Source organism: Rhinoraja longicauda, chromosome 26 (genome assembly GCF_053455715.1).
Source record: "Rhinoraja longicauda isolate Sanriku21f chromosome 26, sRhiLon1.1, whole genome shotgun sequence".
NCBI lineage: Eukaryota > Metazoa > Chordata > Chondrichthyes > Rajiformes > Arhynchobatidae > Rhinoraja > Rhinoraja longicauda.
In genome coordinates, this window is record NC_135978.1 from 11,160,000 (window position 1) to 11,185,833 (window position 25,834).

The 25,834-nt window shown below is 41.7% G+C and overlaps 1 protein-coding gene across 1 annotated transcript; it reads left to right on the forward strand.

The window, feature by feature from the left end:
• The first annotated feature begins 2,182 nt into the window (after window positions 1-2,182).
• LOC144606540 (eosinophil peroxidase-like) lies at window positions 2,183-25,034 on the forward strand. The gene is made up of 14 exons (XM_078422795.1): window positions 2,183-2,261; window positions 3,681-3,768; window positions 5,625-5,800; window positions 7,143-7,275; window positions 9,369-9,498; window positions 10,130-10,336; window positions 10,855-11,209; window positions 13,102-13,262; window positions 15,361-15,616; window positions 16,796-16,966; window positions 19,328-19,565; window positions 21,175-21,380; window positions 23,214-23,375; window positions 24,568-25,034. Exons 1-14 carry the CDS (start codon window positions 2,183-2,185, stop codon window positions 25,032-25,034), a joined length of 2,829 nt encoding a protein of 942 aa, XP_078278921.1.
• Window positions 25,035-25,834: the final 800 nt, after the last annotated feature.

The following is a 25,834-nucleotide window of genomic DNA, read 5'->3' on the forward strand; positions in this document are numbered from 1 at the left end:
GAATTTGTAACCACACCAGATGTGAGGAATCAGTGGGTTTATATTAGACATTAAGCTATCACCTGAGATGGAAGCAGAGATATTCAGGAAAGGAGGAGTTAGATATGGACCTGGTAAAATTGAGACCAGGCTGGAAACTAGAAGCCAAGTTAATGAAATGTTCAGGTGTTCAGAGAGCAGGAAGTAGTAGAACGATAGTCATCAATGTAACAGAAATGTTGAGGAAGGGGACAATCAATGGAACTGAACCAATGACGTTACCATGCAAAATGCCACAAGGTGCTGGAATACTCAGCAGGTCAAGCAGCATCTCTAGAGAACATGGATAGATGACATTTCAGGTCAGGGAGAAGGGTCCAAACCCAAAACATCTCCGATTCATGTTCACCAGAGATGCAGCTTGATCCGCTGAGTTACTCCAGCACTCTCTGTCCTTTTGTACAAACCAGCATCTGCAGTTCCTCGTTTCTATATGTTTCCAAGCCAGCAGGGCAACGGCTACAACAAAAAATGAATTCTAATAGACAAAAACACAGGAAATAGAAGGAACCGATGGAGCAAATTGTTTTTGAAGCAATGGGGTAAATTCTTCACAGCCTTGAGAAGTTTGGCTGGCTGCCCCTTATTTCTTTGAGTGTTGTCACTGGGTTAGTGTTCCACTGGATCCAATACTCATGGCACATCAGCGTGTCCCAGACCAGCACAGTGCAGGTCAATATAGTACCAGTACAGCCATGGGTCTACCTGCAAAGGTGGCACCGGGGCAGACTTAATATCTTTGATAGAAGAGTGTTCCTGCCCCCCAGGACAATGTGTAAAGCCTATCACTGCCAATGAATGTCTTTGACTTTATTTCAAACAGCCATTTCTCTCATTCTTTTTCATGGGATTCGTGTATTTAATAGACAATAGACAATAGACAATAGGTGCAGGAGGAGACCATTCGGCCCTTCGAGCCAGCACCGCCATTCAATGTGATCATGGCTGATCATTCCCAATCAGTACCCCGTTCCTGCCTTCTCCCCATACCCCCTGACTCCGCTATCCTTAAGAGCTCTATCCAGCTCTCTCTTGAATGCATTCAGAGAATTGGCCTCCACTGCCTTCTGAGGCAGAGAATTCCACAGATTCACAACTCTCTGACTGAAAACGTTTTTCCTCATCTCAGTTCTAAATGGCCTACCCCTTATTCTTAAACTGTGGCCCCTTGTTCTGGACTCCCCCAACATTGGGAACATGTTTCCTGCCGCTAACATGTCCAACCCCTTAATTATCTTATACGTTTCGACAGGGGTTTCCACTTCAGCTGACGATATACCGAGCTTGTGAGCTGGTAACTCTGTGTAATTTGGCTCACTCCCAGGGATGGACTGGAAGCTACGCCCGGGGATAGAGCAACCTGTGCCGTATCTGCACAAAATCTGGGTGTATCTAGGCGAAATAATTTTAAACATTCACACAGAAAGAAAGAAGAAAAAAAAGAGAAATATGCAGATAAAAATGTCATTATAAAATACCGATAACCACCAAAATACAATTTTAAAAATTCTCTTATTTTAAGCTGTTTAAATACATTCCATTGTTGAAGGAGGAAGCTGATTATGTTGAAATAGCTGACACAGTGTTGGGCAGAAAGGAGCAGAGAACCACTAACAACTACGTTTGGATTTCTATATTTAATACTGCTGTCCCAGCTCAAGAAGCTGACAACCTTCCTCCATTATGACAGCACAGATAGACTCACCAGGACCTCTCATAGCCAATTCCAAGCAATAGGCAGTATTAGAATATGGTTGCTGGTTCATACCATTTTTCAGTTCGGTTCTGTGGCCACATCGTCAATAATTCATTACCGTCAGCTCCTTGTCTGACCTCCATTACTAAAAATATATTTAAGACGTTGTCATTTGATAAAATCAGTATGTTCGGGTTCTATTTCTGGAGACGAAAATCTAAAAATGAAAGGTAGCACTCTATACATTGCATTAGTACCAGTGTGGGCATGCACCTGTCACTGTGTACATGAGTTTAAGTCACTGTGTTATTCTGTAGGAGTTTGCCTGAATGTGCACATGTGTAGATGTCCTTGTCTGTGATGGTTCCTGCTGAATTCTCCTAACTTTAATGCGTCTAACTTCTCAGTCTTCTGCCTAACTTATAAAGTGGATATGTTTCTTTCAGAATGGCAGCCACTTGGTTCCTTGTGGTGGTCGTTGCTGGACTGTCCATGTTTCACGCAAATGAAGCCAATACAGGTAAGAGTCTCGCTCTTGGGATTTGCCTTATGTACTTAGCCACAGAGCTCAACGATCCAAAGTACTTGCATTAATCCTGTACAGAGGGAAGCATGGAGCTGGACTTCCCAACTTTCTCTCGCTTTATCTCGGAGTTGATAACCCACACCCTGTTATTTCTAACTTGTGGGTGTCAGAGGTTATGGGGAGAAGGCAGGAGAATGGGGTTAGGAGGTCAGCCATGATTGAATGGCGGAGTAGACATGATGGGCTGAATTGCCGAATTCTACTCTTATTCCTTATGACGTGACCTTAAGTATCAGGCTAGCATTATATCATATGATATCCACAAGCATTATAGAAAATAGAATAGTTGACTTAGTTAATTGGCGAGTAAAGACAAATTTCATTATTAGTCTTAAATTTCGTCATGATACAGGATGATATACTCAAAATTCTGGAGTAACTCAATGGAACAGGCAGCATCACTGGAGAGAAGGAATGGGTGACGTTTCAGGTTGAGACCCTTTTTAAGTGATGTTGTCTGGCCCGCTGAGTTACTCCCACATTTTGTGTCTATCTTCAGTGTAAACCAGCATCTGCAGTTGTTTTCTATACACGACGATATAGTCAGGCAAACAGAAAGAAAGGACTTTGTGAATGACAATGAGAAACTACATAAAATCAAACAGTAATATGCCCAATTTTGCTCAATGATGTACACAAAATAAAATTGCTTGCAACGAGTTGCTCTTCGAAGATTTAAAAAACAAAATCAACATGATTGGGTAGGAAAGAATTGCAGATGCTGGTTTAGATAGAAGGTATAAGTTTTGAGAGGTGGCACTTGACCTTGAGGGCCTTGTCACATTTTTTAACTTATAAAGGGAACATTAAAACCCAGAAGAACACATAAGGAACTGCAGATGCCGAAATGTTGAGAAAAACACAAAATGCTGGAGTAACTTTGAGGCTCAGGCAGCATCTGTGGCGAGAGTGGATACACAAGCTACGGGGTTGTGGCTCTTCTAGGGTTGATAATGTCACATTTCCCCACGCCCCATTTCACCTTCACATTTTTGCTCAGTCCACACTGAATGGTGGAGTAGGCTCGATGGGTCGAATGGCCTAATTCTGCCCCATTAAGTTATGAACTTATGAACTTACGAAGAAGAGTCCCAACCTGAAAGGTTGCCGGTCCATTCCTTGACAGATGATGCTTGACCTGCTGAGTTACTTCAGCACTTCATGTTTCCTCAACATTATAAGCCATTATTCCTCTTTAGCACAAGAATGCCATATACTCATCACGTTACTGAATTTTTTAATCGATTGTATCATTTGACCATTTGTACTATGTATCTCATCTGTGTCAAAGTAGTGTAAATTTCTAATTGAGGTTGCTTGGCCTTCCTGAATTGTTGAATTGATGTGTTTCTATTCTAGGAGAACTGCTAGGGAGTCCATTTGTACATGCTGCTTTAAAGGAAGCCATTGACTCGGTGGACACTGCATATACGGCAACCAGAAACTTGTAGGTTATTTATCTCCATAATGTTGTCATACTGGACTGTTTATGAAGGGCTTAGCGTTGAATGTCTGCAAATGAATAGATGTCACATTCCAAATGAGGAAAATAGTTTAATTTTGCAATTGTTCAACTAAAAACCTACTAAGATACTCATTGATATGATACAGTACATTGTTGTTAGACACTGCACTCTCAAAGAGCTTGAAGATTTGCATAGAGTTTGGCTCCTGAGATGGTGATTGTACAGTAAGCTACAAAATCATTCAAAAACATTTTCTCAATTTAATATAGTGATGGCTGAATTTCCACTTGAAAATTAACTTTCTAGCCCTGTTCCCAAGTTATTTGATTTATGTCGTGTGTTGAAATCTATCATTGGGCACCAAAGCAGACTCGCAGCACAATAATCCATGCCAACCATTAAACACCACTTACTAATTCTCTCGCTAGATTTTAATGCTCATCTAGTCACGAGTGACAAATTATATTGATCGTTTAAGCTACCAATCTGCACATTTTAGCAATATGGGAGGAAACTGGAAAACCCAGAAGTAACCCAATTGGTTTCCAGAGGATGTGCAATATTCACAGCCAGAGGATGTGCAATATTCACAAGCATTGCGCCAAAGATCAGGATTGAACTTGGAATGTGAGGCTGCAACTCTATTAGCTGCATCATTGTGTTACCTTGTATCTCTGATTAGAAGGGTAGAAACTTTGAGTAAGAAAATTGGCTCTCAATTTAGTGTTGAATGGCTTTTCTACAGAATCCTCCGTTATGATCCACAAATAATGCTTCAAAACCTTCTGCCATGAGAAAAGAATAATCCTATTTTCTTAAATGCTTTGGCAGGGCAGACACCAAGAGGCATCTTCCCTGTCAAAGCATTTAAGAAAATGAGATTATTCTTTATCCAAACAACAGAATATATACAAATTATATTTAATCCCTCCTCTGCCTAATCCACCACTCATCCCAGGAATCAATCCAATGTTACCCCTTAAGGCTAGCAAACTAATCCTTATATAAGGAGTAGTTCTTATCTTTTGTGTGATGATTCCTTTAGAAACAAACTATTTCTCTTTCTAAATTCTTCCTGTATGTGCATTTTAAATTTCTGTTACGTGTTCACAAGGCTGCCCAGATTCCACAAAATACCAAGGTTTGCCAGACATCCACCTTTTATGTGTTTTTCTTGGCTATTTTTCCTTCAAAAAGTTGATAAATGTTACATTTCCTCACCATGTACTTCAACTTTACATTTTTGCTCAGTCCAATGCAAACTCTCTCCAACTACCTATAGCTTCCTTTCCCAAGTGCATGATATTATAAAGAAAAATGTACATTGAGTTCAATTGCCCTGTAAGTTAACCATTGGGGTGCATGTTCAATTATAACATCTCACAGTGCAACTACATGCTTGGGCGGCATGGTGGCACAGAGGTGAGTTGCTGCCTTACAGCGCCAGAGGCCCTGGTTCGATTCTGACTCTGGGTGCTGTCTGTAGGGAGTTTGTACATTCTCCCCGTGACTCCCTCGTTTTTTTCCCAAATACTTTGGTGTCCTCCCACACTCCGAAGACGTACAGGTTTGTAGGTTATTTTGGCTTTGGTAAAAATTATAAATTGTCCCTGGTTTGTAGGATAGTGTATGGGGATCGCTGGTCGGCAGGACCTCGGTTGGACAAAGAGCCTGTTTCCACACTGTACCTCTAAACTAAACTAAACTAAACTAATCTAAATTAAACTAAACTAAACTACAACTTTAGGAGCCAACTCAATGGAAATGTTTGCCTTGTGCCACAATTTGTATTTATGAACAGAATACCTCGAAGTAATCTGACTTTATCTACCGACAGACATAAGGAGCGGCTGCGCAAAAAATCATTAAGTCCAATGGACCTACTGCGCATCTTCAAGCAGCCATTTGCCGAAACCAGGACAGCCGTAAAATCTGCAGAGTACATGGATGCTGCACTGACCTTGATCCAACACAATGTCCATCGAATCCATAAACGCTCACTCAATGCATCAGGTTAGTTTAGAATCAGGTGAGGAATATCCAGTGGATTCACCATCTGCCGATGACCCAATCATGGGCAGACGGCGATTGTGACAACACTGAGACTTTCTTGTGTAGGAAGGAACTGCTGATGCTGGTTTACACCGAAGATAGGCACAAAATGCTGGAGTAATTCAATGGGTCAGGCAGCATCTCTGGAGAAAATGAATATGTTACTTTTCGGGTTGAGACCCTTCCTCACTCAGTCTTACTTAGATGGGTTGGCTCTGTGCAAGTTTTATTTTAGAGATACAGCACAGAAACAGCCCCTTCAACCCACCAGGTCCACGACGACTATCGGTCAGCCATTGACGCTGGTTTATTGTAATGCCACATTCTATCCACTACTTGCACTATCGGGGCAATTTACAGAGCCCAATTAACCTAGAAACCTGCATGTCTTTGGGATGTGGGAAGGAACTAGAGCATCTGGATGAATCCCACGTGGTCGCAGGGAGAATGTGCAAACTCCATGCAGACAGAACCCGTCAGGATCGAACCCAGGTCTCTGGCACGGTGATGCTGCAGCTCTACCAGTGGTGTCTCTGTGCAGTCCCTATTAGAGATACAGCATGGAAAGGGACCCTTCAGCCCACGGAGTCCACGCTGACCATTCTTCATCCATTTACACTAGATCTACGTTATTCCACTTTCTCATCCACTCCCTGCATATAGGAGGCAATTACAGAGGCTGATTAACCTAAAAAAAACCGGGAGACATTGGAGGAAACTTCACAGGGAGAATGTGCAAACTCTACGTGGCTACTTCCCACATCCCGTGGGTTTGTAGGTTAATTGACCTCGGTAAATTTCCTCTTGTTGATCTCCCATGAGAGTTAGTCCCATCAACAGTGAGTCAGCTCTCGCTAGCTTCCAATCTGTGAAATTATGCCGCCACCAGGCTTCAAGTCAGCAAGCTGAGGTGCACCACACGGCTACATGAGTGGAGCTGAGATTACATCAGCTAGTTTCGCTTATGGGAGGCGGAAGTGTCTGAAGAAGGGTCTCGACCCAAAACGTCACCCATTCCTTCTCACCAGAGATGCTGCCTGTCCCGCTGAGTTACTCCGACTTTTTGTGTCCATCTATAGGCGGAGGTGTAATGCCTACCCCACTCTTGGAGAACGGTGAGCGATAAGAATTGACAGCGCAACACTGTCAAGCCTGGGAGATAGTCATTGTCGCCACCAGCAGACAGTTAGGAAGATCTTTTGTAATTTCCACTGATCCCGATGAGAATGGAAGTGGGATTGTTGCTTGCCCAGTGTGAGCCTTTCATCGATTAAGACTGATGAGGGGTGTCTTTATCCTGCAGATTTGTTATCAGCGAGTGACCTGGACACCATTGCACGCATCACGGGCTGTCACGCCAGGCGTCAGCGTCCAATCTGCAGAGATGACTGTTGGTCAAACCGATACAGGACCTTCACCTCCGTATGCAACAACAAGTAAGGCACCATGGGCTGATGATGGCTGCCAGACACTTACTGTCATTGATCTAAAGATTTTATCTTTGTAACAATAAACATTTATAAACTGGACTCACCAAAGGGGAAAACTCAATCTATTTTGTTTGAGGAATTATGTCATATCCTCATATAGAAGGCTGTGGAGGCCACGTCAATGGATATTTTTAAGGCAGAGATTGACAAATTCGTGATTAGTATGGGTGTCAGGGGCTAAGGGGAGAAGGCAGGAGAATGGGGTTGAGGGGGAAGATAGATCAGCATGATTGAATGGCAGAGTAGACTTGATGGGCCAAATGGCTGAATTCTGCTCCGAGAACGTATGAACTTATGAATTATGAATATATACTTCTGAGTTAAATAATTACATGTTTCAGTGGCCTGTCACTAACTCTCCATCACATGCTCTCTATGATCTATCTTCTGGCCCAATGTAAAATTGAGAAACAGCACCTCATCTTCTGTCTGGGCACGTTGTCGTGTTCTGGATTCAATACTGAGTTAATCGAGCAGAAACAAAGAACTGCAGATGCTGATTAATGCATAAAAGGAGACAAAGTGCTGGAGTATCTCAGCAGGTCAGGCAATCTCTCTAGTTTTGGGTCTAGGTGACATTTCCTGGTCAAGACTCTTCTACAGACCCTTCTTCTTCAAACTTTAATGAGTTCATGAACTTCAAGTAACTCCCTTTCTGTGTGTATCAGAACTGGTCACTTCTGCTGTAGAACATCCATTTGCGATATTGACTGAATTTGTCGCTCAGAAATATTCCTTGAAAATGCATCAGGCTTACCCCACTGTCTCCACAACGTTCTCACTTATTCTTTTCTAACGGCCTTCGACACTAAATATTAAATGTTTGTCTTTCCACATGGATTTTTTACAACATTTTTAACTGTAAATATGTTCCAGATTTTGTATAAAACCTTCAAGAACAGTTGAAACAAAAAACTGCAAATGCTGGCTACTACAAAGTGTTGGAGTTACTCAGTAGATCAGGCAGCATCTCTGGAGAACATGGATAGGAGAAGTGTCTGAAGAAAGGTCTAGACCCAAAACATCACCTATCCATGTTCTCCAGAAGTGCTGCCTGACCCACTTTGTTACAGCACTTATTGTTGTTCCAAAAACTGTTAATCAGGTAGCAATTGGATCAGGTTTGCAGTCTGAAGAAGGGTCTCGACCCGAAACATCACCCATTCCTTTTCTCCAGAGATGCTGCCTGTCCCGTTGAGTTACTCCAGCTTGTTGTGTCTATCTCAGCTTTGCAAACACTGATAAAGACAGGTTTTCATCTGATTTTACAATAACTGAACATTTAATCTGTGATGTATCTTCGTGCTGGCTTGTGGTATCTGCATGTCGAAATACATGCAATTGATGATCTATGCATCTCCAATCACCATGAAGTTGCTTACTCTATCTGTTCTACTCAACTCCCTTAAGCCAAAGGGTACCAGTTACCTTTCTTATGGAACAGACTGTTTACCCCTTACATTACTGCCGGTGAAAATGACTCCACAACATAAAAACAGGCACTTTCACCAGAATCCACACTGACCATCAAGTACCCTTTTACACTAATTTCACAGTAACCCCATTTTATTCTCTCCAATGTCCCATCTTGCCCCCTCAGTTTCTAGGACAATTTACCAGGGTCAAATAAACCACCAAGCTCATAGCATTTTCACTGGTGGCAGTGATTATTCTAAATTGTGGAACAGCACAACAGTAAATTATTGAGTTAAATGTAGGGAAAGGTACCGCAGTAAAATTCAGCAGCCATTTGTGAGCCTGACATTCACATGTTCCATGTACGAAGGAACTGAAGCTGCTGGTTTACACCGAAGATAGACACAACATTTTGGAGTAACTCAGCGGGACAGGCAGTGTCTCTGGAGAGAAGGAATGGGTGACGTTTTGGGTCGAGATCCTAGTTCAGTTCCCGTCAATGCTGAGCTAAAACAGTACCAGCACGAGTGGGAGCTTGATTAAAATTGATTTACATTGTCAGGCCAAGTGCATTCGGAATGAAACCCCCCCCCGCCCCAATGTTTGGCTTTCCCATTTTGCAGGAAGTCCCCGCGTTTGGGAGCCTCCAACACTCCGCTAGTTCGCTGGCTGCCTGCTCGTTATGAGGATGGGATTTCTGTTCCATTGGGTTGGACTCCAAACAAAAAAAATTCTGGATTTGTTGTGCCATTGGTAAGTATTTGCGCATTAGATAGAAAGAAGCAAATTCAGAGATACAAGAAACTGCAGAAGCTGGAATCTTGACCAAAACACAGCCTGAAGAAGGGTCCCGGCCTGAAATGTCACCTTTCTCCACACTTGCTGCCTGAACCACTGAGTTTCACCAGGCTTTGTGTTTTGGCCATGAATCGGTTTCACTATGGTATTGATTTGCTGGTAAATGGACTAACACTTGTGATTCTGGGACAGACGAGAGGTGAGTGAGTAGTGTCCATGCATGGAACCAAGTACATCCCAGTCAGATTGGAATACAGCGAAGCTCTCTTTGTACATCATCAACACAATTTCTAACTGCAGACGATCAGCACTGTGTTATTTAGTTGACGACCTCAGATGGAAACATTTCAGGTTTCATTCATTTATGATTCAATGCAATGGAGAAGCAGAATGAAAAGCTCCATCTCACACTGGACGTCTCCAGCAGAACATTACTTTTCTGAGTAATGATGTCTTCAGCCTGACAATGTCTACATTGTTCTTGTAAATATCAGTGGACTGGACGTCAATACATACAAAGGGTCCTGTGTTGGATAAGCCTTGTCTTGATTCCACGCAATGATTGATTTTTCCACATCTACTCTAGGTCCGAACTGTCTCCAACGAAATTTTGAAAGTATCTAATAAGGACGTGGTTTCGGATCCAGACTTCAGTCATTTAATTATGCAGTGGGGGCAGTGGATTGATCACGATATGAGTTTAAGCCCTTTGTCTGGCAGTGTCCAAACCTACAATGGTGGCATTGACTGTGAATCTACTTGCGTTCTTAGAAATCCTTGTTTTCCAATTCAGGTGAGAGTCCATTCTTTTCTTTCTGACATTATGTTTGAGATTTGCTTTTACACCTTGGATTGCACAAAATAACTCCCGGATCATCAATCTGTCCACTCCAGCTGATACATCGGCTCCGCTCCGAGCCAAAGAAGTGAAGAGTTACATCAGAAATGATGGGTGGACAGATTAGTGCTTATTATAAGCCAGCTAACACCTGCTTCAGGTTTTGGGAAGAGCCACACTAAATAGTTTAACATTTACTAATATGACAAGCAGCACCATACTCACTTGTAATAAATGTGCACATCGAGCTCATCTGTGGGAGGTTCGGTGTTTAAACTGGGTGCGATGTGGTTGAATTTCTATGACACAACCACTAGACGGAACTAAAACAAAACAATTTTATTACCAAAGTAGTCTAAGTTTAAGCAGCTAACTTGACACTTAGCTAAGGAGCACCTTTATCCTTCTTTTAAAGTTTGTAGAACCATTTGAGATCAGTTATTTCTAAAAGTGTTCTGAATCTTCCCTGACAGTTACCTCCCGGAGACTCCAAGCTCGTAAAATCTGTAAAATGCTTGCCCTTCTTCCGGTCGGCTCCTGCATGTGGCACTGGTGAACTTGGCTCAATCTTTGGAGATGTGAACACTCGCCAGCAGATAAATGCCATCACCAGTTTCATTGATGTCAATGAAGTCTACGGCAGCGACGACTGTCTGGCCAACAAGCTCAGAAACCTGACCAATGAAGATGGTCTGATGAAAGTGAACCATCAATTCTCTGACAAGGGACGAGAACTTCTACCATTTAACTCCATTTCAAGTAACCTTTGTGGCATCATGGGAGAGGCCTGTTCCACCGGTCCAGATGGTATTCCATGTTTTATCGCTGGTGAGTATCAGCTCTACTTCACATAAGGTCATAAGGAAAAGTAGTAAAATTAGGCCGTTCGGCCCATCAAGTCTACTCCACCAATCAATCATGGCTGATCTATCTCTCCCTCCTAACCCCATTTTCCTGCCGTCTCCCCATAACCTCTGACACCTGCACTGACCAAGAATTTATCTAACTCTACCTTAAAAATATCCACTGACTTGGCCTCTGCAGCCTTCTGTGGCAAAGAATTCCATAGATTCACCACCCTCTGACTAAAGGAATTTCTCCTCATCTCCTTCCTAAAAGTACATCCTTTAATTCTGAGGCGATGACCTCTAGTCCTAGACTCTCCCACCAGTGGAAACATCCTCTCCACGTCCACTCTAAGCCTTTCACTATTCTGTACGTTTCAATGAGGTCCCCCCTTATTCTTGCAAACTCCAGCAAGTACAGGCCCAGTCCCGACAAACGCTCATCATAGGTTAACCTACTCATTGCTAGGATCATTCTTGTAAATCTCCTCTGGACCCTCTGCCTCAGATATGTTGCCCAAAATTGCTCACAATATTCCAAATGCGACCTTACCAATGCATTATAGAGCCTCAACATTACATCCCTGTTTTTGTATACAAGCCCTCTTGAAATAAATTTCTTTACTACCACTTTCTTGCTTTCTTTACTACCACTTTCTTGCTTTCTTTACTACCACTTTCAGGTCAGTTCCGTTTACTTTAGTTTAATTTATTATCACGTGTACCGAGGTACAGTGAAAAGCTTTTGTGGCGTGCCACACAGTCAGGAGAAAGACAATACATGATTACAATCGAGCCATTTGCAGTGTATAAGTACATGAAAAGGGAATAACGTTCAGTGCAAGGTAAAGCTAGCAATGTCCGATCAAGGATAGTCCGAGGGTGGCAGATCTGAGAGGAATTTAAGAAGATCATAGCTAAAGTAAGAAATGTTGCTGTAGGAATAGAGATTTAAGGGTGTGGCACGGTAGATTTCAGTAAATTAACAGCTATGGCAGTCTTAATAAGCTTTTGGTTGGGGTGAAGATTGGTTAATTATGGAATCAAAACTGACAACAAGATTGATATTGAGTGTCAGACCTCACTTCCATAAGACTAATTGCAATGTTGCAGCTTGCTTTCACAAGTTAGATTGAAGAAATGCCATGATAATGGCAATTCTTGGATAAATCAGAGCTAATTTGATTCCACAAGATGGCATTCAGTTGTTTCCTGCAAATCCATGAGCCACCTAATGGTAGAACTATCAATGTAATGTAACAATAGTGATATGGAAATATTCAGATTCAGATTAGTTTATTGTCATATACACCATGGTGATAGAAATTCCTTTTTCGCTTGAATGAGAGTAGATTTCAGCACTGAATCTAATGACTTTCAGAGCTGGAAAAAAGACTACAATCAGTTTAAAGAAGGACCCCGACCTGAAACGCCACCTATCCATGTTATCCAAAGATGTTGCCAAACCTGCTGAGCTACTCCAGCACTTTGTGTTCTTTAGTGCAAACTAGCATCTGCAATTCCTTGTTTCAACAACAGTTCCGGCACTACCATGGACTTGTTTTCTAATTGTGTTTAGCACTAATGGACTTTTTTTTCTGCATGGTCTTCCTTTCACTGCCTTGTAGAATTTAGGTGTAATTGATGTTGTTGTGTGCGGTCTGAGTTTATATGACTGACTTTCTTTGGAACTGTTCCTCACTGTACTTGTGCATGTGACAATAAACTTGACTTGACTTGAACATCCTGAGCATTCTGCACACTGGTATCCTTGCTCAGGAATTGGTTTACTTTACTGGGTATTTTGCTATCTGTTGTCCTTTGTCATTAACTGTACTAAAGTAACATTTGTCAACCCCACCTTGTCCACCTCAGGTGATGCACGTGTGAATGAACAGTTGGCACTGTTGGCTTTCCACACAATGTTTCTACGTGAGCATAATCGCATCGCGAGAGAGCTGAAGAGACTGAACCCGCACTGGAGTGGAGATACCGTGTATCTTGAAGCGAGAAAAATTTTAGGAGCTTTTCAACAGGTAGAAAGAAAATTCACTGGTGATAAAACGTTACATTAATGATGAACTAACATTTTTAATCTCAGCTCCTCAGGTGAACTTGAATTTAATAAATTAATTTTGTCATGCATATATTCATGATTTTAATTTATTGAAAACTATTTTATGTTTTTAATTAAAAGAGCCTACCTTTGGGAAGAGTTCCTGTCACTGTTCCCAGGTTTGCATATATAGTGACCTCAAATCCACACGGTGACCAACTCATAAGAACATAAGCATGTAGGAAATAGGGGCAGGTATGATCCATCTGGTCCTTTCATCCTGTTCCACTATTTATGAAGATCATGGCTGATCTACCTTTAGTTTACTTTAGAGGCACAGCATGGAAACAGGCCTTTTGATCCACCGAGCCCACACCAAACATCGATCACCCATTCACACTAGTTCTATATTATCCCACTCTGTCATCATCTCTACATATTACGGCCAATTTGCAGAAGCCAATTAACCCACAAACCCCTGCTTATCTTTGTGATCTGGGTGGAAACCAAAGCACCCGGAGGAAACCTATGCAGTCACTAGGCAAACGTGCGAACTCCACACAGGCAGCACCTGAGGTCAAGATTGAACCCGGGTCTCTGGCGTTGTGAGGCAGCAGCTCTACCAGCCACATCACCGTTTCACCACTAAAATGCCACCAGAGTGCCATTTCCATGTCATATTCCCCTACTGTACTGAAATCTAATAATCTTAGTTTTCAATTAACTCAACAACTAATCCTCCTAGCCCTCCAGGATAGAGAATTCCAAGGAATCACAACTTTCCATGTGAAGAACTTCCTCATTAATTCAGTCCTAAACAAGCAGCCTCTCATTTTAAGTTTGTGACCCCCTGGCTCTAGATTCTTCAGCCTTGAGAAACATTGGCTTTGCATCAAACCTGTAAAGCTTTGCAAGCATTCTGGAAGTTTCCAAAACTTCCTCTCTCAGTCTTCAAAACTCCAGAGAATGCAAGCCTTACTCGATAGAATATACGCAAATTGGAGGAACAACACCTCAGATTTCACTTGGATAGCTCACACCCCAGCTGTATGAACATTGACTTCTCTAACTTCAAATAACCCACTCCCCTGACGTCAGTCTGAAGAAGAGTCTCGACCCGAAACATCACCCATTCCTTCTCTCCAGAGCTGCTGCCTGTCCCGCTGAGTTACTCCAGCATTTTGTGTCTACCTTCGATTTAAACTAGCATCTGCAATTCTTTCCTACAGATTCTATACAATATATGCTCTTCATATTTTCACAATCTAGGAACAGCTGATCTGTCCCCTTAACTCCAATTGGGACGTTCTACTTAATGACTGGCAATTCTCATTGACAATCCCATTTGTCATTTCCTTTAGCTTATCCTGTCAGCCTTATGGTCTATTAGATTGTGCGTAAGACTTCATATTGAGGCCCATGGTCGCCACGATCAAAGGAAGGAGATGCAGATGATAGTGGCTTAAGAAAAATGAGTCTCACAACAAAATGAATTCAAAATTGTACTCACAATTGGGGGCTACATTCAGGTAATTGGCATTGTGCTAAAGTGCTCAAATTACTAACTAAAGGGAATGTGCCAGAAGAGAAGAGGCGAGAACCATTTTCAATCAAAGGCTAAAGGAATTGTGAGACCAAACCAATGAGTAACGACTGACTTGGACTGTAAAGAGCTCTGGTTCAGTTTCAGTTGTTCAATGCCTCTGTTCTGGGGCAGTCATTGGGCCCATCGTGGGGCCGATCTGCAGGTTTCCCAATTTTAGGATTAGTTTGTATTTGGATGATTTCTTCTGAATGAGCCAAGGAAAACACATTTTCCAGGAGGCGCATGAACAGAGAGAAGTTAATTCCAATTTGTATTACCTCATACTTGCTTTCTGAATCCCATTGCAATCCAGGACCAAAGAGCAACACCGTCTCTCTCAGGTAGGGCAGTGATGAACTATTATAACTCTCTTTCTGGGCCAGACCCATAGTGAGAGTGCAGAGATAACCAGGCCTTTTCAAATAAAAATGCTCAAAACTTAATGCTTTCCAATGGGTTTACTGTTATGTGAGACTGTACGTTTTCATTGCAGATAATACATTTCGGAGAATATCTTCCCCGGATAATTGGACAAAAAGCAATAGATAAATATCTCCCAGACTACGAAGCTTACAATGAAGCTGTCAATCCCAGTGTTGCTAACGTTTTTACATCAGTTTTCCGTTTCGGACACACCACCATTCAGCCTTTCGTATTCCGCCTTGCTGAAAACTACCAGGAGCATCCACAGTTCCCAAATGTCCTCCTGCACCAGACTTTCTTCGCTCCCTGGAGAATAATAAAGGAAGGTAGGTAACACACTCTAATAATACTGAGTTCAGCATGAACCATTGTAAGGATCCTGAGAGTGGGGTTGGACTTCATGATGGGCACACATTGTCATAGTCATAAAGTCATACGGCGTAGAAACACCCCTTCGACCCAACTTCCCTATACAAACCAATGTGCCCCATCTACACTAGTACTACCTGCCTGCTTTTGGCTCATATCCCTCTAAACCTATCCTATTCATGTACCTGCTTAAATATTTCTTAAACATTGTGATAGTATCTGTCTCAACTACTTCCTCTGACATCTCGTTCCATATATCCACCATATTTTGTGTAAAAAGGTTGCCTCGCAGTTTCCTATTAAATCATCCCCCCCTCATCTTAAACCTATGTCCTCTCGTTCTCGATTCCCCTATTCTGGGTAAATGATTCTGTGCATTTACCCTCTCTATTCCTCCCAGGATCTTATGCACATCTATAAAATCACCCCTCATCCTCCTGTACTCCAAGGAATAAAGTTCAAGCCTGTCCAACCTCTCCCTGTAGTTCAGGCCCTCGAGCCCTGGCAAAATCCTCATCTGCACCCTTTCCAGCTTAACAATATCTTTCCTATGACAAGGTGATCAAAACTGAATATAATTCTCTCAATGTGTATAATTATTCAGCCCACCTGCCCAACAAATTGCAATTTTTGGCAACCATCTTTGCTATCTACAATACAACTCACTTTGGTGTGATCTGCAAACTTACTACATTGGTAATAACTGGACTCTGGCCACGATAAAAAATAAAGAGGAAAGTAGAGCTGAAGATTGAAAGGGCAATTTTTGCTGTTATCTCTGTCCCTGCAGTTGGCATAGGATAGGCAGCACTCCTTAAGTTCACCCTTCCTTGACCCTGAAGAGAGGGGGAGTTTGGAATGATGCAGCAGCAAGACTCCAGAATTCTAGAATGCCTGGGACCAAGGGAAAAATGTTCACTCCTTTTTCCAGACAACCTTGGAACCCTCTGAAATCATTGCGAGGAGGGCAGAGAGGATGAAAGAGGAAACAACACTTCTCCTTGTTTCTTTCAACGTCTGACCAAATGTTGCCCTAAAACGTAGATATCGTTCTGAACCTATGGACTGAGATTAAGTGATGTGAGCAATCATTGATTGGAAAAGAATTACTGAAGTACTTTTTGTGTTTTGTGCAGGTGGAGTCGATCTTATTATCCGAGGATTGGTGGGTAGTCCTGCAAAACTGCAGACACAGGACAAGATGATCCATGATGAACTGCGAGAGAAATTGTTTGAGATGACCTCACATTTAGCATTGGACCTAGGTGCACTGAATCTGCAGCGTTCTCGTGATCATGGATTAGCAGGTAAGAGGATGGCAAACAGTGTTGAATATAACTCTGAAAGAGTTACGTTAACTGTCGGTTTATCCAAAAATGAACTGGAAATCATATTATCATGAAGTTAATGGGAAAATATTGGGTGGACTGCCAAATTAGCTGCTGATTAGAAATAATGCAGAAAGGTAGCTGTGAGTCTTCGTCTTCAGTGTTGTGCAGTCGAGATTAACAGTAGCTGAGAAGTTTGTGGGTATGTCTTTTAATCACTGAATTTGCAAAAATGTATTAGAATTACACCGCTGGGTATCTCATCTACTGTCTTTGGTGAGATAGTTGAGAGATCAATTTCAATTCGAGGAAACATTTACTGGAAGTGTATAACATAAAGTTATCATCAAAGATTGCAGAGCTGGGATTATTAGCTGCGTATTTGGGAGTAGTCATTCCGGCATCTCTAACAAAACTATTAGGGATTACTTATGAAGAAATTATTTTAAATGAGGAATTAATTTACAGAGGAATACAGGAATACAGAGCTTTATTTGTCATTCGGTACCGAGGTACCGAACGAAATTACATTGCAGTCACACACAAAAAAAACAAAAAAAAAGAACACAAGACACATGACCCCAACACAAACATCCATCACAGTGACTCCAAACACCCCCTCACTGTGATGGAGGCAACAAAACTTCCACTCTCTTCCCCACGCCCACGGACAGACAGCTCGTCCCCGACCGACCAAGTAAATACACTCAGGATAACAGATAAATAAATAATATTCAATGAGACTTAATAGTTTGGGAAACCTTACAGATATTTACTTGACATGTGTAATGAAAACCACCTTGATATTTTGGAGTAAATTAATATAGGCATTTTCTAATGAACATACAAGAGCAAATACCTTTTTTTTTACCAATAGTTCTAATGGGCAGCGTTTTTCAGATTTCAATTTAGAGAAGCTCATTCTAGGAATAGCTAGGAAAGGATACTTACTTACTGGGGAACACCTAACTAAGAAATAGAAAACAGGAACTGCAGATGCTGGGTTACACAAAAGGACACAAAGTGCTGGATAGGAGACGTTTCAGGTTGGGATTCTTCTTCAATTTGACACAAACCATCACCCATCCATGTTCTCCAAAGATTCTGCTTGACCCGTTGAGTTACTCCAGCACTTTGTGTCCTTATCTGACTAAGAGGCTTGGATTTTGCAGTCATTAAATATCTTTGTTATACATCATGCAAAAACACTGAGAGCTTCGGAATAAATATTTTGCCACTAAATCGTTCTTGTCAATTCACAGATTTGTGATGTTGACAGCAGGCGAAGGGTACAAGAGTTGTCCCTATCAAAAAGTATTACTGGAGTCAAATTCTACATTTAACTGTGCCTGAAGTCATTGCCCAATTTGCTCTGATGGTTTTATTGTGATCGATGTCACAAATATTTAGCTGTCCGCCATCTGCAAGGTCCAAATCAGGAATAATAACATATGTTCTAGTTGCCTGGATGAGTGAAGTTCAAATGGCAATAAGGGTACCTGATGCAAGCCAGTAGAAAGCAGCCCACTTCATCAACCACCGTAAATATTCATTCCCTCCAACAATGGTGCACTACTGCCTCCAAATGCCCCGGAGGCAGACAGCTCATTCCAAATCCACAACTCCTGTCACCAAGAAGAGCATAGATGCATAGGTTGACCATCAATTGCAGGTTCCCTTCCAAGTGCCACAGCAACTTGACTTTGAAGTATAACAAGGGGCCACAGTTTAAGAATAAGGGGTAGGCCTTTTAGAACTGAGATGAGGAAAAACTTTTTCAGTCAGAGAGTTGTGAATCTGTGGAATTCACTGCCTCAGAAGGCAGTGGAGGCCAATTCTCTGAATGCATTCAAGAGAGAGCTAGATAGAGCTCTTAAGGATAGCGGAGTCAGGGGGTATGGGGAGAAAGCAGGAACGGGGTACTGATTGAGAATGATCAGCCATGATCACATTGAATGATGGTGCTGACTTGAAGGGCCGAATGGCCTCCTCCTGCACCTATTGTCTATTTTCAGCGGCGGAGAGGATGTCAACACGTTGGGCTGGAATGGTTTGTGCTCTGCAATATTCGTTATTAGGCTCAGGCAAAGCCTCCAGACAGTGAAACAAAGCATTCATCCCCTGCCACATTTTTTGCAAGTTAAGAGAAGATAAAATAAAAAAGGACCATCACTATTGATGCAGGAGATTGTGCTTGATTACTTTAGAAAGACTTTGCCAGACCCAGAAGCAGATCACCAACCAATGTTTCCCAGCTCACGATATTTTTGTGACGATAAGATATTTGTTCAAATGCAAATGCCATAGATGTGCTGACAGTCTTTTTCCTGAATTTCACAGGTTACAATGCATGGCGCAAGTTCTGTGGACTTTCACAACCGCGGAATGTGTTCGAGCTTTCTCGGGTTCTCGGCAATAGTGGCCTAGCAAAGAAATTCTTCCAACTCTATAGAACTGCAGAAAATATTGACTTGTGGGTGGGGGCCATCTCTGAACCCCACTTAATAGGTGCAAAGGTCGGTCCTTTGTTAGCGTGCTTGTTAGGCCAACAATTTGCGAACCTGAGAAATGGAGACAGGTAATTGTGATATTAGCATGATCGAAGCATCTCAACACATTTGTTTTACATTTCACAAACAAGCCACCAAGCCACCAAAAACTCAAACTCGCTTTTTACAATCCAGCCAATCTAACTATTTTGCCCTTCGCTCTGCCTGTTGCTCTTTTGTATGGCTTGACTGTATTCATATAGAGCATTATCTGATTGATTGGATAGCATGCGGACAAAAGCTTTTCCCTGTATTTCATTACACGTGACAGCAATAAACCAATATAGAGTCTGCCAACCCAGGATGTAATGATTCCGGGATGAGGAAGAATTGAAAGTTTGGGAAGAGAATGTTCAGAATCGTTTTCATTTATGATTGTGCACAAAACTGGGAAGACCAATTCATTGGCACATTCCTCTTCATAGACAGGTCCCGCTCCATGTGTTATGTCTGTCATACCCTTCCACAAACACCCAAGGAAACTCAAAAATGGTGACCTTGAAATCATCATACCGGGCTACCACCCATTTCCATTCAAATGCTCCATACTCTCTTCGAGTGGACCAAGTTCTGTGGACTTTGTTGTTTTATTCAAGCTAACAGATATGTATTAGGTCACTGATTTACAGAGTGCTCCAATGCAGTTCCCAGTGTGGTGTGATCCACCTAATCATACCACAAATTCATGCAGCAACGATCTGTGATAGTGTGGAGAAAATGGAATCATTAGACAATTAAATGTTAATTTGTACAACATTGAGGGTGTCATTGAGTTTATTTTGGCTGCCAAAACCCAACCAGTCCCGTCTATCCCATTCCCACACTTACTTTCTTCCATTTAATTGTCTCTCATCTGCCATCTTCTCCATTCTTTTCCTCCTGTAGCCCTCCTACACAAAGGATAATTTATAGCAGTAAAAAAAAAACACAAATCAGTATAGCTTTAAAATGTGGGGGAAAACCTGAACACTCAGGGGGAGATACTGTTTGGTCATAGAAAGCACCTGCCCATTTCATGTGGAGAGCACCAGAGGTCGGGACTGAACCCAAGTTGCTGGAGTTCTGAGGCAACCTCTCTATCTATCGTGAACCGTTCACTCGGTCACTGCGACCATCCCTGCTCCCCTCTCCCCAGCCTCCCTCCTCTCTCTGTCTTTCCCAATGACAGGAGTGATAATGATGTGAGACCAAAAAAAAGAAGAATGCTATCCAGGTCTGTACAGTGAATACAGTCCCAGGCAGATCTCCATAAAGGCCAAATCTCTTATCTTATCTTTGTGCAAATTCTGTGAGGTACACTCAGAGGTGGAAATTTAAAAATAATCTGCCTTATAGAGCAGTGGAAGCAGAAATCTTCATCACAATTGAAACATTAAGGGATAAACACAAGTCAAGAGAAGAGACAAAAGCATAAATAGTTTTTTTTGGGATGACATAAATGCAATGGACTGAAAGCCTCCTTCTGGGTATAGCTTAACAAAAACTGTATGATCCCACCCCACTGACTTTTTACCTTTATACAACTGTTACACTTGGGTTTCATGAATCTGGATGTACTATAACTTCTGTCGTCGACTGGTTCAATCTGATCTGTGTACATCAGAGATTTAACAATGGCATTTTCCCTTTGTTCTTCAGATACTGGTGGGAAAATAAAGGAATATTTACCCTTAGTCAGCGCCAGTCTCTTCCTAAAATCACCCTGGCTAGGATCATCTGCGATAACACTGGGATACAGCTTATTCCTCGGGATCCCTTTAAATTCCAGCACTTTCCGCAAGGATTTGTAAACTGCACCGAAATACCAGCGGTCGACTTGAGTGCCTGGAGGGAGGATCCACAAGGTACTGTATCTGAGGACAGGGCACAACCTTCTTAAAATTAACAACAGTTCCTGCACATCTGGGTATAAAACCATCCAAATCTGCTGCCGTAAAAGTATACAAGGCATGGAGCTGCGATTAGAACTGCTGACTGAATGCTGAATTGTTGTGATTCAGAAATGTTCATTTTCTGCTGAAAATTGCTCTCTTTGCTTCTGCCATTCAGGGTCAGCAACGCTAAAGGACTGGGAGAGTTAAGAAAAGCCTTTGCAACCTAATGAATTTAGGCTTTATCTTAACAACACCAATACATCTTCTCATACAACCATTCACCTCTATCTTCACCCAATCCCAAAGGTTCATCTAATTGACTCCTAAAGCTATTTGTGCCCTGATAAGTGGCCACCATAAGTGGAAAGGAGTATTGGGCAGATGGAATCCAGATGGGGATTGGTTTGGGGAACAGAGGGAACAGAGGCTGGTAGGTGATAATCCAATCCAACCCTTTCCCCCAGGGTGGAAATATCAAGGACTAGTGAGCAGAGCCTAAGAGTAAGAGGGATAAAGTTTAAAGGAGATTTACAGAACAAGTCTTTTTACTCAAAGGGTGGTGGGTGCCTGACATGTGCTGCCAGGGCTGGTGGTGGAGGCATTTAAGAGGCTTTTAAATAGGCAATGTATGTGCAGGGAATGGAGGAATATGGATCATGTGCAGATAGATGAGATGTTTATCTTGGCGTTGTGCTTGGCATGGACATCGTGGGCAAAAGGGCCTGTTCCTGGGCTGTACTTTTCTATATTTTATATTCTATCTACCTGTCATCAGCTTCCATTTATTAACTGCCAGCCTCCATTCCACCTACTATATACTGGTAACCATTGTCGTTCCTGCTCAGTCCTGATGCAAGGTCTTGACCCAAATGGCAACTTACCTCCTTTGCCTCGGCAGATGCTGCTTAACCAGTTGAGTTCTTCCAGCACCTTGTCTTTCTTCTATAATCAAATAGACCACGGTTTTGATGAAAGGTTGCCAACCTGAAATATTCACGTTGTTTCTCTCCGCAGATCCTAGCTGACCTGCCATATATTTTCAGCATTTTTTTTAAGTTCAGATTTCCATCATCAGTTCTCTTTAGCATTTTGATCAAGCCAAAGTTGAACACCAATATGTCCAAAACACAGGCAATTCATGTTGGTGGCATAAAAGAGCATTGTATGACCATGTAGTTCATAGTTTCCATTAGTTCCTTTGAGAGATTTTAAATGAGAGAACAGATTACAGGGAAATAAATCAGGGAATGGGACTAAGGTGCACAGTCTGAGAGCTGGCATAGATCCTATGGGCCGAAGGGGCATCCTTGCATCCCATGACATTTAGCTTTCTAAAGATAGCTAAAGATAGCTTTCTAAAGATAGCTAAAGGAGGTGCTAATGGCGATATGCACCATATCTCAGGTAGGAACAAATGTTGAGGTAGATTGCAACAGAGAGAGCCTTGCTACTCTGCAAGAATAGGATGAATCATCTCTAAAATGTAACTGTTAAAAGGTGCTTAGGTGGCAATGAATTCCACAGATTCACCACATTCTGACTAAAGAAATTCCCCCTCATCTCCTTTCTAAAGGAACGTCCTTTAATTCTGAGGCTGTGACCTCTGGCCCTAGACTCTCCCACTAGGAGAAGCATCCTCCCCACATCCACTCTATCCAGGCCTTTCGCTACTCGGTAACTCATAGATTTACTTTGCCATTCACCTGCGTTTAGTAGTCTGAACATCTTGCTGTGATCAAGCAAATCTTCAAATACCACATGGTGGAGAATCTTCTAACCAGTGACTACGCGTTTGATTTACAGTGACTCCATGCGGAGCTGTCCCCATTGTGGCTCATGGCCATTTCTCGATCTGTGATTCCTCGGTCAAGTACACATGTATATCTGGATTCAAGCTGCTGGGAGAGGATACGATAACATGTGTAAGTGACGGACAGTGGAATGGAGCACCTCCCAGCTGTTCAGGTATGTCTGGAATCTAATATCTCATGAGTTAAATTAGTGGAAATTGAATGTAAGACTGTAAAATATAAATACACGTATATTAATTTCTATCTTCACCATCTATGTGCAAATCTCAGTTCACCTAACAAATGCTTATTTTATTGAACTGAACTGGACAAAGTGATGAATGCACTTTATCAGATTATCATCCAGATTGGGCAATATCCATGTGCTTATCGTTCTTTCCCTTAAACACTTCCTGGAACTCTCACTGAACTGTAAGTCCTATGTCATATTTCATAGGGTGACGTTCTAGTTATACCCAATCTCCAGTTTTTTGTACAACCCAAACATGAGAACCACTCTGACACTCAAGACACAAACTCTCATTAAATTGTATTTTTGCCTCATTATTTCAAGAAGCAATGATTTCCATTTGTTTTTCTCCTGCACATTATTTGACGGCACAATATTCACTAGTTAACTGGAACTCCAAGAATATTTATCTTCCCTGCCTCCAACACCACGTCCTCAACTAAAACCTAGAATGACTGGAATGACTGTGGAAACACTGCCAGCTAAATCCATTCTTGGTCAGCAAGTTCAGCAGGCACATGGGCAGCCTAGTGGCACAGCGGTAGAGCTCACAGTGCCAGAGACCCGGGTTTGATCCTGACTAACGGTGCTGTCTGTGTAGACTTCATACGTTCTCCCTGGAACTGCATGGGTTTTCTCCAGGTGCTTCCTTCCACATTCCAAAGATGTGCAGATTTGTCGGTTAATTGGCTTGTGTAAATTGCTCCTAGTGCATATGATGCAAAACTGGGATAACATAGAATTAGTATAAGGGTCGGTGTGGACTCGGTGGGCCGAAGGTCCTGTTTCCACATGGTATCTCTAAACTAAACTGAACTAAAGGTTTCCTGCAATCCAGCATTCCGTTCAGCACATTGGCTGACTTCTGCATCTCAACTGTTTTGGGCCTGGAAAGTAAGCTAGATCATCCAGGAGAGGCCCAAGGTATAAAAACCACACATCTCAAATCATCAAGAATGAGATGGATTGACATCCAGTTTGGTCTCAGTCACCAAATTCTTGTCGTGTTATAACCTCCCAGGTTTCTTTGCATTGTTATGCCGTAAAGATTCTAACACTGGTAAATGAGTCTTAAATCTCACGAAGTCTGGATAAATACTGTGATCCATTCTTGCAGCTGATGTAGAACCAGTGTGGATTGAAGCTACAGGTCCGAAAGGAGAGAAAGGTGAATCTGGGACAAACGGAGGATCGTTGTCTCAACAAGTTCAACATTCTGCCTTTTCTGTGAATTTTACAACAACAGGTTTGAAACCAAATAGTCTGGGTCCATGTGTAAGTGAGATCTACAATGGCCAGAATCATTTCAGTTGTAAAACAGGAAAGTTTACTTGTCGTATACCTGGGGTGTATCAATTTTCATATTATTGTGCAACGAGAAACCAAGTAACTGTGTTTCTTAAATGGCGTGGAATTACAGTGATTACTTCAAAGGTCTTTGATAGAAGCTCAATAAATAATTTATCAGGAGGTACCAACCTTCAACTAATTGTGAATGATGAAGTTTGGATAGAAACTGACCCAAAATTACGTGGCGTTGCTTATTCCTGTTATTTTCAGGGGCATTTAATCTTTGCAGTTTAATAACTTTCCTTTATTCCCAGAGAAACATAGTGACTTTTACCAGTCAAATGTCAAAATAATCTTTTTTTGATTTATTTCTGAACTTGATTACCTGGAGCCACTAATGCCACCAATTGAATATTTTCAAAACAAAACAGGCATGTGTGCTGTGCCAATGATACATTGATTAATTTACATGTCTGATCTCAAATGTAAATTAATCAAAACATTTTAACACTGTCGATTTTGCCTGACCAACAACTATTTCCAGCATTTTCTGGGCTTACGTCAATTTTTTTTGCTAAATCTTTGAATGTTTCTTCTCCCTGAAATGCTATCATCTCTTTGTTGTTGAAAACTGTTGGCTGATAACTTTACACCAATAACTCTTTTCTGGTGAGACCAAGGTTTTTGGTAGATTGAACCAAAAATGGTTACATTTCCTCAAAGTTGGTTGCTAAAAGTACCTTTCTACTATAAAGAAGGTGGTTCTCAACCAATGTTCATTAAAGTTACCATATAATTGAAATCATGCCTTGCGACAGTGCATAAATTGTTACATTCGAGACTTCTTTCTAAAAACCGTTGACGGTACATTCCAGCTTTGATAATGCACTGTCAACGCAGACAGTTTTGTTTTGCAAAAATAAATCAAAACTATTTTTGAATTTCTTTAATATCTAGCATCTAGTGCTAACCATCATGCGACAGTTAAAATGGTGGATTTTGTGTAAGATGAAAACCTAACTTTCACATGAGCACACAATGGTCAGTGGCACAACATCCAATCTCAACAATAAATGAAAACTGAACATGCCAGA

Bases quoted from the DNA above. Each gene is read 5' to 3' on its own strand.
- LOC144606540 (XM_078422795.1), top strand. From the start codon at position 2,183: ATGGCAGCCACTTGGTTCCTTGTGGTGGTCGTTGCTGGACTGTCCATG. The intron at 5,801-7,142 runs GTTAGTTTAGAA...TTTATCCTGCAG, and splicing joins ACGCTCACTCAATGCATCAG to ATTTGTTATCAGCGAGTGAC. The intron at 7,276-9,368 runs GTAAGGCACCAT...CCCATTTTGCAG, and splicing joins ACCTCCGTATGCAACAACAA to GAAGTCCCCGCGTTTGGGAG.